The following is a 12,839-nucleotide window of genomic DNA, read 5'->3' on the forward strand; positions in this document are numbered from 1 at the left end:
CCGACCTCACCAAGCAGAGGCTACCCCAAACAGTCAACTGGACAGATGACTGTGAGGCGGCCTTCCAAGCTTTGAAAACAGCCCTGTGCAAATCTCCAGTGTTGAAAGCAGTCGACAGCATTCGCCCGTTCCTGGTACAGACCGACGCCAGCGAGTTTGGCCTCGGTGCTGTGCTCAGCCAGGTCGACTCGGGGAACCAGGAGCACCCCGTGTTGTACCTGAGCCAGAAACTTTTGCCGAGGGAGGTGGCATGCTCCACCATCGAGGAGTGTCTGGCCATGGTGTGGGCACTGCAACGTTTGCAGCCCTACCTGTACGGGTGCACCTTCACGGTGGTAACAGACCACAACCCTCTGAGCTGGTTGCACACAGTGTCCGGAACCAATGGAAGGTTGCTCCGCTGGAGCCTTGACCTTCAACAGTACATCTTTACTGTACAACACAAAAAGGGCAGCGAACATGGTAATGCCGATGGGTTGTCCCGCCGGGGCGAACCCGCTGAGGTGCACATGGCTGATTACCGTCAGGTAATGCCTCCGTAGCGCCCTCTAAAAGGGGGAGGTGTAATGTACTGTAAGGCATGATTTTGTTGGAACCTTCCAGAATCCTCCATTCTAGGAGAAAATCTCCTTGTCACACAGCTGCAGCCCCCCTCCTTTTGTTTCTCCCTCCTTATTCACTTACAGCTCTCTGCCTGCATTTGGGTAACAGGACACCGTCCATTTCCTGTTGAGAAAGGAATGTTAATTAGTTAAGGGAAAGGATCTCTTTGTCCTGGGACATGCGGCTGAAATAAAGCAATGGGAGATATTAAAGAAGCTCTAACGTGCACCTTCCTCGTGGCAGAGATATAATAATTACATTTCTGCGAAGGGCACGAAACCAGCTTTCTAACCTCTAATTTTCACGGCTCTAACCCCACCAGAAACTGAGATATGCATTGCTCCCAAATTGAGTGTCTTAATTATGGCATGTTTGATGTTGTTTTATTGTATTTGATAAACTACAACCGATGAGACTCTCGGCGTGTCTATACGAGCTTCCCTCGTTAAGATATGGTTATTATAAGTTTCTTAGTTAAATGGCAACTTGGAGAAAGGGGGGTTGAACTTCCCCAGACTGCCCCTTTCGTGATGTAACTGACCCTATGCTATAAGGTACCCCTCCCTTACAATTCTTCAGTTGAAGCTGCAGATGCCATGCTAGAAAGACCTTCAGATGTCCGGGAATGTGTGGTTGGTTGCCCCTCCCCCGAGCCACATGGGTTGCCTAAAGAACCATAAGCAACTGTAAGTGTAATTTCTGTATTTTCATCCCTGTTATCTAATATATAAAGCTCAAAGTGTGTATGTATGTATGTATGTATGTATGTCCGGGATTGGCATCCGCACCGTCGCAGCTACAGCCACAAAATTTGGCACAGTCACACGTCTGGACCCCGAGAGTGTCCTAGGCTATGTTGTGAGGCGAAATTTTAACCCCGTGCCTCCAATTCACCAAAAAATTTTGCCCCTATCTACATAATGGGGAAAAAGTGTGTGTATCAAGCCCCGCCCCTCATGATGTCATAATGGTTGCCATGGCGATGCTGATGTCATCATAGGTTGCAAGCCCCGCCGCTCATTATGATGTCATAATGGTTGACTATGGGATGGAGGATGTGTGATGGGTATATGGGCACTGGACTATGGGATGGAGGATATGTATGACGGGTGTATGGGCACGGGACTATGGGATGGCGGATATTTATGATGGGTATATGGGCATGGGACTATGAGATGAAGGATGTGTGATGGGTATATGGGCACTCGACTATGGGATGGCGAATATGTATGATGGGTATATGGGCATGGGACTATGGGATGAAGGATGTGTGATGGGTATATGGGCACTCGACTATGGGATAGAGGATATGTATGATGGGTATATGGGTACGGGCCTATGGGATCGTGGATATGTATGATGGGTATATGGGCACGGGACTATGGGATAACTAACCACACTTAGTTACTATGCCCGGGCAGCGCTGGGCTCTTCAGCTAGTTTTTTTATATATTTGCATTGTACATATTTAATGTCTCAACTTTGTAACGACTTTTTTCTGTGTAATCACTGCCCACCTTTTTAGGAATAAATGATAAAATTATCAGTTTGTCTCCATGCTCTAAGAAGCGAACTATGCGCCTTTTTTTAGATAATTGCTACTAATTTGGGGGTTTGCCACGGACTCTCTTAATTGTTTGATTAAGTGAATCGTGGCTGGTGGCAGCGTGGTGTGAGCAGTTTGTTAGGCTAGTTGGCAGTACGGAAGGGTCTTATATTGCTGAATGAGTGGCTGAGGCCAACGCATTGATAATTCCCTTACTGCAGTAGTCTAATTGCCCGTGCACAATAAGCAGCCCATCCGGCGACTAATTATCCTAGGTGCAGTTCCCTGACTGACCTGAGGGTAAGGGGGGACGCCGGAGAGCTGCGAGTTCCAAAGTGGAACTGAGAAATTGGGCTATCCATAAATCAGTTCTTGGAAGGTTGTTAGCAGTGGTGGGGCATCCAAAATAACCCCCCTGCGGTAAATTGTTAAAGCAAGATTAGCTGGCTGTATATGTTTGTCACTTGGTACCAGTGGCGGGATAACTAAGATAAGACCCCACTGTGCCTGTGATAGCCGTGTGCCGGCAGTGCGTCGCATCCCTCCGTCCGCTGACATTCCTGTGTCAGTGGTGGGATCATGATGTATTGGTGGCACATCAGGGTACTCAGGAAATCTGGACAACAACTTTTGGGGTCCAATTTCTCCTGTTACCCTTGGGAAAATAAAGAAATTGTTATAAACTTCTGTGAAGCACTTGGGGGTTCAAAGTACTCACCACACATCTAGATAATTTCCTTGGGGGGGTCTAGTTTCCAAATTGGGGGTCACTTGTGGGGGTTTTCACAGTTTAGGCACATCAGGGGCTCTCCAAATGCACCATGACACCCGCAGACCATTCCATCAAAGTCAGCATTCCAAAACGTCACTACTTCCCTTCTGAGCCCTGACGTGTGCCCATACAGTAGTTTTCTCCCACATTTGGGATATCAGCGTATTCAGGACAAATTGGACAGCAACTTTTGGGGTCTAATTTCTCCTGTTTCCTTTGGGAAAATAAAAAAATTGGGGACTGAAAGATCATGTTTGTGGAAAAATATGATTGTTTAATTTTCATTCCTGGGCGTTATAAACTTCTGTGACGCCCTTGGGGGTTCAAAGTGCTCACCACACATCTACTGTAGATAAGTTCCTTGGGGGGGAACCAAACGCGGCATGGCGTCTGATTTCAATTTCAGCCAAAAAAGTCAAATGGCGCTTCTTCCCTTCCGAGCTCTGCCATGCGCCCAAATAGTGGTTTACCCCCACATATGGGGTATCAGTGTACTCAGGACAAATTGCGCAATAACTTTTGGTTACCCTTGGGAAAATAAAAGTTGGGGGTGAAAAGATCATTTTTTGTGGAAAAAATATGATTTTTTAATTGTGCGGCTGTACGTTATAAACTTCTGTGAAGCCCTTGGGGGTTGAAAGTTCTTTCCACATATCTAGATAAGTTCCTTGGGGGGTCTAGTTTCCAAAATGGGGTCACTTGTGGGGGGTTTCCACAGTTTAGGCACATCAGGGGTTTTCCAAACGTGACATGGCGTCCGATCTGAATTCCAGCCAATTTTGCATTGAAAAAGTCAAACAGCACTCGTTCCCTTCTGAGCTCTGCCATGCGCCGAAACAGTGGTTCCCCCCACATATCAGGTATCAGCATATTCAGGACAAACTGCACAATAACTTTTACAGTCCAATTTCTCCTGTTACCCTTGGTAAAATAAAAAAAAAAAATTGGACCTGAAGTAATTTTTCTGTGAAAAAAAAAATGTTCATTTTTTTTAAACATTCAAAAAATTCCTGTGAAGCACCTGAAGGGTATCCTGGCTTCCCTCCATGGCCGTCGGCGTCTTCTTCCGGTAAAAAAATGGCAGACGCATCCGTAGTGTGCCCGCCGAGATCTGCCAGCGGCACCTGGCAATAATAGGAAGGTTTACTCCTACATATGCATATTCAGGAAAAATTGCACAACAAATTTTGTGGTTCATTTTCTCTTTTTACACTTGTGAAAATAAAAAAAAATTGGTTCTGAAGTAAAACGTTAGTAAAAAAGTTAAATGTTAATTTTTTTCCTTCCATATTGCTTCAGTTCCTGTGAAGCACGTAAATGGTTAAGAATGTTCTTGAATGTGGTTTTGAGCACCTTGAGGGGTGCAGTTTTTAGAACGGTGTCACTTTTGGGTATTTTCTATCATATAGACCCCTCAAAGTGACTTCAAATGTTATGTGGTCCCTAAAAGAAAATGGTGTTGTAAAAATGAGAAATCGCTGGTCAACTTTTAACGCTTATAACTTCCTAAAAAAAAAAAAAAAAATTTGGTTCCAAAATTGTGCTGATGTAAAGTAAACATGTGGTAAATGTTACTTATTAAGTTTTTTGGGTGCCGTATCTCTGTGATTTAAGGACATAAAAATTCAAAGTTGGAAAATCGCGAAATTTTCAAAATTTTCACGAAATTTCCATTTTTTTCACAAATAAGCGCAAGTTATGTGAGTTAAATTTTACCACTAACATGAAGTACAATATGTCACAAGAAAAACAATGTCAAAATCACCGGGATCCATGGAAACGTTCCAGAGTTATTACCTCAAAAAGGGACAGTGGTCAGAATTGTATAAATTGGCCCGGTCATTAACGTGCAAACCACCTTTGGGGGGGAAAGGGGTTAAGTCTGAGCAAAGGGTCTGAATACTTATGACCATGTAATATTTCAGTTTTTCTTTAATAAATTTGCAAAAATTTCTAGATTTCAGTTCTTTTCAGTCAAGATGGGGTGCAGAGTGTACATTAATGAGAAAAAAATGAACTTTTTTGAATTTTCCAAATGGCTGAAATGAAACAAAGAGTTAAAAATTTAAAGGGGTCTGAATACTTTCCGTACCCACTGTATGTGTCTTGTCACTTTATGTGGATACACTGTGACCAGGCTCTCTTTCCTTGTATCTCATAGTTGTGGTGTGTGAGATCAATAATTTTGGATTTGGGATGTGAATTGTATTATACCTATAATATTATGAAGGAAGCTGCTGGTTCCCCTGCATTCTCATTTCAGTGTATATCTCTAGGAATATACTGTATATAATGATGACAATGATGACAATAATCCTTGTCTTCAGTCGTTGCACATTACATGGCACACTGCTGCCAGTTGTGGCTCTTATCACTGGGTTTCGTACGTGCAGTTGGCAACGGTTCACCAAGAGCTCCTGGCCCTCATTACTTCATTACAATAGACCGGGCTGTGGAGTTCTTCTTTCATTGCTCTCTCTTGTATAATAGCTAGTATTGTGGTACAATGTTAGACTGATGGCTGATTTTTTACATTTTCCTAAATTACTGTGAAAGTACAGTAAATATTCTTCAAACTATGCATCAAATACATTGATATATAATGTGTATGAGTGTGTAAATACATATACGGTATATATATATTTTTTTAGCCACAGTCAGAAATGTTTAGTTTTTTTCTTTTTAAACAGAATAGAATAACCAGAAATCATGGAGGGTGAACACACCGTAACTACATCGTCACCATCTCCAACTACGACAACCACTTCTGCTTCTCATCCCACCCCTATCTCTGTGTACAGCTCAGACCGCCATGCTGTGCAGGTATGTGGAAATTAATGCTGGATAATACCGAACAAAAGCTTTCCTCTCTTGTGCTACACAAAGTAGTGAATGTCCTTTTGTTTTCAATCTTCCATGTCAGTTTTATGATAAAATGATATGTATCCTTTAAAGCACTTGCATTGATTTTGGAAGTTTCCTTCTGCTTGTTAGCATTTTTTTTCGACTTATTCTCAGTTACACCAATCATCAGGAACCCCAGAGCCAGAACACAGGTAATATAAATTGCAAGATATACAGTTAGGTTCATATATATTTGGACAGAGACAGCATTTTTCTAATTTTGGTTCTAGATATTACCACAATGAATTTTAAACAAAACAATTCAGATGCAGTTGACGTTCAGACTTTCAGCTTTCATTTGAGGGTATCCACATTAAAAATGGATGAAGGGTTTAGGAGTTTCAGCGCCTTAACATGTGCCACCCTGTTTTTAAAGGGACCAAAAGTAATTGGACAAATGACTCCAAGGCTATTTTATGGACAGGTGTGGGCAATCCCTTCGTTATGTCATTCTCAGTTAAGCAGATAAAAGGCCTGGAGTTGATTTGAGGTGTGGTGCTTGCATTTGGAAGGTTTTGCTGTGAAGGAAACATTCGGTCAAAGGAGCACTCCATGCAGGTGAAACAAGCCATCCTTAAGCTGCAAAAACAGAAAAAACCCATCCGAGAAATTGCTACAACATTAGGAGTGGCAAAATCTACAGTTTGGTACATCCTGAGAAAGAAAGCAAGCACTAGTGAACTCATCAATGCAAAAAGACCTGGGTGCCCACGGAAGACAACAGTGGTGGATGATCGCAGAATAATCTCCATGTTGAAGAGAAACCCCTTCACAACAGCCAACCAAGTGAACAACACTCTCCAGGAGGTAGGCGTATCAATATCCAAATCTACCATAAAGAGAAGACTGCATGAAAGTAAATACAGAGGTTTCACTGCACGGTGCAAGCCACTCATAAGCATCAAGAATCAAAAGGCTAGACGGGACTTTGCTAAAAAACATCTAAAAAAGCCAGCACAGTTCTGGAAGAACATTCTTTGGAAAGATGAAACCAAGATCAACCTCTACCAGAATGATGGAAAGAGAAAAGTATGGCGAAGGCATGGTACAGCTCATGATCCAAAGTATACCACATCATCTGTAAAACACGGCGGAGGCAGTGTGATGGCTTGGGCATGCATGGCTGCCAGTGGCACTGGGTCACTAGTGTTTATTGTTGATGTGACACAGGACAGAAGCAGCCGAATCAATTCTGAGGTATTCACAGCCATACTGTGTGCTCAGATCCAGCCAAACTGATTGGTCGTCGTTTCATACTACAGATGGACAATGACCCAAAACATAAAGCCGAAGCAACCCAGGAGTTTATTAAAGCAAAGAAGTGGAATATTCTTGAATGGCCAAGTCAGTCACCTGATCTCAACCCAATTGAGCATGCATTTCACTTGTTAAAGACTAAACTTCAGACAGAAAGGCCCACAAACAAACAGCAACTGAAAACCACCGCAGTGAAGGCCTGGCAGAGCATCAAAAAGGAGGAAACACAGCGTCTGGTGATGTCCACGAGTTCAAGACTTCAGGCAGTCATTGCCAACAAAGAGTTTTCAACCAAGTACTAGAAATGAACATTTTAGTTACATTTAATCTGTCCAATTACTTTTGGCCCCTTTAAAAACAGGGTGGCACGTTAAGGAGCTGAAACTCTTAAACCCTTCATCCAATTTTAATGTGGATACCCTCAAATGAAAGCTCAGCTCAAAGTCTGAACTTCAACTGCATCTGAACGGTTTTGTTTAAAATTCATTGTGGTAATGTCTAGAACCAAAATTAGAAAAATGTTGTCTGTCCAAATATATATGGACCTAACTGTATAAAAAAATGTATTAAGTATTTGAACCAATATAAAACAGTGTGGAAAACAGAACATCATCGCACTGTACGATGTGCACCGTACTGCAAATCAGCTACTATTCTCTTCATTAGGGCTCATACCCATCACCGTTGGAAAAAAATGGTACGATGTTGTTCCTGAAAAATCGAATGTGTCATGCAAGTGGCATGCGATTTTCATGCAAGTACAATGTAATTTTTATCACCTAGCATCTGGATGACATGCAAATACAATATGCAAAGCGATTTTAACAGTAACCTTTACATAGAGTAATGCTCTGTTATGTCATTTAAAAATACCATAGTTTCCAAGGAAATATTCAATACACATATGTATGTATATACAACTCTGTCAAAAATTAAGAGACCACTGCACAGTTTTATAAAAATCAGCTTCTCTACATGTCTGACAGCTGAATTCCAACCAGAGTACACCTCATTCTACTTAATGTGCTTCTGATTAGGTGATCACCTGAACCAAATCTTATTTAATGAAGGAAAGTATAAAAATCCCTGGTGTGGTGTTCACAATCCTCTTGCAATAGGACAAGCTGCCACAATTATAATAAATTAATAAACACAGTCTTATAATTAATGGAAAAAGCAAACAAACGTCAGTAATTTGTATATATATATATATATATATATATATATATATATATATATATATATATACACACACACAACCTCCTGAAAATTACTAGGAGGTAAGATGAAAAAAAAATTGCCAAAAAGTATATATAAGATTCAATAAAATGGCATATAGAGATATACCTAAAGTGCATGTGTGCTCGGGCTCCCAGTGAATATCCTCCAACCCCGACAGCGCCGTTTCGCAGAGTGCTTCTTCTATGGGGGAATTTTTTTTCTTTATGTTTGCTAAGGCTGTGTGCACACGGTGCGGTTTCTGCTGCGTTTCCGCTGACCAAGTACAGTACAATGAAACCCTATGGGGTTTCAAAAATGCTGTGCTGACGGTGCGTTTTTTTCCGCGCGGTTTTGCTGCGATTTACAAACCGCAGCATGTCAATTGTTTGTGCGGTTTCCGCATCGGTTTCACACCTCTACCATAGTAGAGGTGTGAAACCGCAGGGCAAAACCGCAGACCAAAACGCAGGAAAACCGCAGGTCACTTTACCTGCGGTTTTACCTGCGTTTCCGCGCGGAAAAAACCGCAGCGGAATCCGCAACGTGTGCACATAGCCTTACATGCAGACTATTATAGCGCACTGAAGCTCTTTATATTCATGCACTTTTTTAAAGAGTTTTATAGACATATGCTTCATACTTATTAGTCTTTACAGCGCACTGAGGTTTTTTATATTCATGCATTTGTCACTCTGAATTCACTTTACCGGCACATCAATATGTGCCTAATTTAATCATTTAATTGCATGCAGTTGTTGCATTTGTGCACTGAACACTTTAGTATTTCATGATATATCATTTCACATTCCTTTTTTTGTGCAACAGTTTGCATGCAATTATACTCTGTTGTATATCAATGAAGAGTTTTTTTCAGTGTTTTTTGTTTTGATTATGTGGTGGACACATCCATCATTACTGATATAATTTTTACAATTTTTATATCATTTAGATCATGTATTTTCACATGCAGTATGCACTTTTGCATTAAAAAAAGTTTTAAAAATATATTTTTAAAAAATTGTTTTCATTGATTTTCAAACAAAGTTTGTGTGTTCTTGGTACTTACCTTTCATTGTTTACTAAATTGTGCATTTGTGCACTGAACACTTTAGTATTTCATGATACATCATTGCACATTCCTTTTTTTGTGCAACAGTTTGCATGCAATTATACTCTGAAGAGTTTTTTTCAGTGTTTTTTTTGTTTGATTTTTTTTGCATGATTTTTTCTTCACAAGTATGTGGTGGACACATCCATCATTACTGATATAATTTTTACAATTTTTATATCATTTAGATCATGCATTTTCACATGTAATATGCATCTTTGTATTAAATTTTTTTTTTTTTTTTTTAAATATTTTTTCATATGTGTTTATGCATTGATTTTCAAACATAGTTTGTGTGTTCTTGGTACTTACCTTACATTTTCCCAGTGTTGTTCTTCATCATGTTCCGTTAGCTTGATGTGTAAGATTTTTCTTTACCTTTTTATTATACTTTATGAATAAAGATTTTTTTAATCTTTTATATACTTTTTGGCAATTTATTTCGTCTTACCTCCTAGTAATTTTCAGGAGGTTGTGTGTATATATACACAATTATAATAACCAGACAGGGGAGCTGCCAGTACTATATGGAGCTACAGAGGGCAGCACAAGGGGCCCTAACCATCCACCACTTATATAATACCCTGTGGCCAAAAATCCTATCATGCTGTTATAAATGCTGCATAGATCTGAGTATCTACCATAGATGGACGGCGCATACCTAACACCAACTTTAACTACCCAACATACCAATAATCCTCAAATGGCACATAGCCCGGTAAAATTACCTTTTTGGGTGTCTATGATGCAGGGTGCTGTTACCTTGTGGGCTAGCACATCCGCCCCGACTTGCGTTTAGGACTCCTTTCTCAAGGAGAAAGAACCCTGACGAAGAAGAGCGAGGCTCTTTGAAATGCTTAGGTTTGCCCCCCCTACATCTTTCTGAGCGCCCAGTGCTCTGCACCTGGTGACGTCACACATGGGCGGAGCTTAGCGGCTAATTTGTTTTTTTTCACTCCTTGAGCGGCAAACAGGGATGCCACCGGCCGGGGCTTCCCTGGCCCTGCCTTGCGCTCCAAGCAAGCATCTAGACAGCTGTTTCCCACCTCTCCTGCACCCCTGGGATAGCAGCATCTTCCCCTGACACTGAACAGGACACTTTAGCAGCGCACAGCCTTGAAACTTCCAGTTACACAGGTGAGACAGCAGCTGATCACGTTATTGGTGCACTCTGTGTATCTTTGCTGTTAGATATCTATATTCCTGCACCCCTGGGATAGCAGCATCTTCCCCTGACACGGAACAGGACACTTTAGCAGCGCACAGCCTTGAAACTTCCAGCTACACAGGTGAGACAGCAGCTGATCACGTTATTGGTGCACTCTGTGTATCTTTGCTTTTAGATGTCTATATTCCCATGGAGAGCGGAATGAGCCCTTAATGATTCCAGGGGCACTTAACCTATTTTTTGACAGGTACACATTTTATTTTTGGTGCTTTTTTTTTGTCCTTTGTGTTCAGCGAGAGTTCAGTTGATGTGTAGTTGCCACATATATTATACTAACACAGTCGCCACAATATATTTATTATTCACATCTTGTATAGGCATTTGTCTGTGTGCTAGTGGTAGGGGGCAGCCAGTGGTATTGGCTGCTAGTTTAGGACGGCATCACATTTTGTATGATTCAACCATTTGCTAATAGACAAGGCATTTTCCTTGTCGTGGTGCCAGCAGCTTTGATTTCCATACTCTAGCAAGGGTCTAAGCGCCAGTGTGACCTTTTTTCTTTGGTTTAACATTTCCCAAATGTCTACTTTACATCAGCACAATTTTGGAAACAATTTTTTTTTTTTTTGTTAGGAAGTTATAAGGGATAAAAGTTGACCAGCAATTTCTCAATTTTACAACAAAATTTTAAAACAATTTTTTTTTAGGGACCACCTCACATTTAAAGTCACTTTGAGGGGTGTACATGACAGAAAATACCCAAAAGTGACACCATTCTGAAAACTGCACCCCTCAAGGTGCTCAAAACCACATTCAAGAAGTTTATTAACCTTTTACGTCCTTCACAGAAACTGACGCAATGTGGAAGGAAAAAATTAACATTTAACTTTTTTTTACTAACATTTTACTTCAGAACCAATTTTTCTTATTTTCACAAGTGTAAAAAGAGAAAATGAACCACAAAATTTGTTGTGCAATTTTTCCTGAATATGCATATGTAGGAGTAAACCTTCCTATTGTTGCCAGGTGCCGCTGGCAGATCTCGGCGGGCACACTACGGATGCACCTGCCATTTTTTTACCGGAAGAAGATGTCGACAGCCATGGAGGGAAGCCAGGATACCCAGGGACACCAGGAGGTATCGGGGGGGGGGGGGGGGGGGTGTGTATCGGGGACCCTATTTCTCTATCCTCTGATGTGCTATCACATCAGAGGAGAGAGAAATTAAATGACACGTTCTTTTTGCGGTTGCCGTTATATGGTTAATAACAGCGATCGAAACCCCGCTGTCGGTAAAAACCGACCCTAATCATGTTTTGTGGGTTCTCGGCTACCCCCAGTAGCCGAAACCCTGGAGAAATTCCGACTCTGGGTGGTTGCTATACACTTTTTCCACAGCGCCGTGAATTCACGGCGCTGTGATTTAAGTACCCTTAACTACCACCGTTAAAAGGCGTATCGGCGGTCGTTAAGGGGTTACATTTTTGTATCAGAAGTGGCATACGGATGCGGTCACCCAAAAGCAGTGTGAAAGACTGGTGGCAAGCATGCCAAGACGCATGAAAGCTGTGATTAAAAACCATAGTTATTCCCCAAAATATTGATTTCTGAACTCTTCCTGCGTTAAAACATTAGTATTGTTGTTTCTAAATGATTATGAACTTGTTTTCTTTGCATTACTTGAGGTCTGCAAGCACTGCATTTTTTTATTTTGATCATTTCTCATTTTCTGAAAATAAATACAAAATTTAGTGCTTGGAAATTTGGACGTCAGTAGTTTATAGAATAAAAGAGCAAATTACATTTTACTCAAATATCCCTAAAAAGAGAAAAATCAGACAAATTGAACATTTTTCAGTGGTCTCTTAATTTGTGTGTGTATATATATATATATATATATATATATATATGAGAAAGAAAGACAGATATATATATAGTATGTGTGTGTAATAACTCTAAATAATTATGTTTATATTTATAAGTAATACACAAAATTAAAGTGATGTCTAAGGCCTGTTTCAAACTTCAGTTTTTTGTGTCAGTTAAAATCCGCCAAAAAGGCGGAAAGCGGATCCGTTCCTAACTGATGTGAACGGATGCCACCGGATCCGTTTTTTTGACAGATCCGCCGAATGAAGAATTTTAAAGCAACCGCTGCCCGGGGGGGGGGAGAGAGAGATTTTTTTCTGTCCGCCAGAAATGATTTCAGGGTTAAATTTCCGCCTGACATCATTCCTCCGGGCATGCGCACTATAAAAAT

At 40.9% G+C, this 12,839-nt stretch overlaps 1 protein-coding gene and 1 long non-coding RNA gene across 16 annotated transcripts in view; one reads left to right on the forward strand and one right to left on the reverse strand.

The window, feature by feature from the left end:
• LOC141092589 (uncharacterized) overlaps positions 1–10,269 on the reverse strand; it is a 77,253-nt gene extending 66,984 nt beyond the window's left edge. Inside the window, exon 1 of the long non-coding RNA XR_012232845.1 lies at positions 10,140–10,269. This is a non-coding gene — a long non-coding RNA (uncharacterized lncRNA). The remainder of the gene's footprint in view (positions 1–10,139) is intronic.
• The window catches only part of PHC3 (polyhomeotic homolog 3), a 218,140-nt gene that overhangs the window by 28,753 nt on the left and 176,548 nt on the right, over positions 1–12,839 (forward strand). For 6 of the 15 annotated variants that reach the window (XM_073578884.1, XM_073578885.1, XM_073578899.1 and 3 more), the window contains exons 1-2: positions 10,777–10,826; positions 11,606–11,717. In XM_073578884.1, coding sequence (XP_073434985.1) covers positions 10,792–10,826; positions 11,606–11,717 — 147 coding nt within the window. In that variant the 5' untranslated portion in view covers positions 10,777–10,791. Of the gene's footprint in view, positions 1–5,611; positions 5,745–10,229; positions 10,549–10,634; positions 10,701–10,776; positions 10,827–11,605; positions 11,718–12,839 lie in introns of those variants that run through there. The other 9 variants (XM_073578888.1, XM_073578887.1, XM_073578890.1 and 6 more) reach the window with 5 other exon arrangements.

The sequence above is a fragment of the Dendrobates tinctorius genome, unplaced genomic scaffold, assembly GCF_039654945.1.
Source record: "Dendrobates tinctorius isolate UK_male_01 unplaced genomic scaffold, ASM3965494v1 ptg000060l, whole genome shotgun sequence".
Lineage (NCBI taxonomy): Eukaryota > Metazoa > Chordata > Amphibia > Anura > Dendrobatidae > Dendrobates > Dendrobates tinctorius.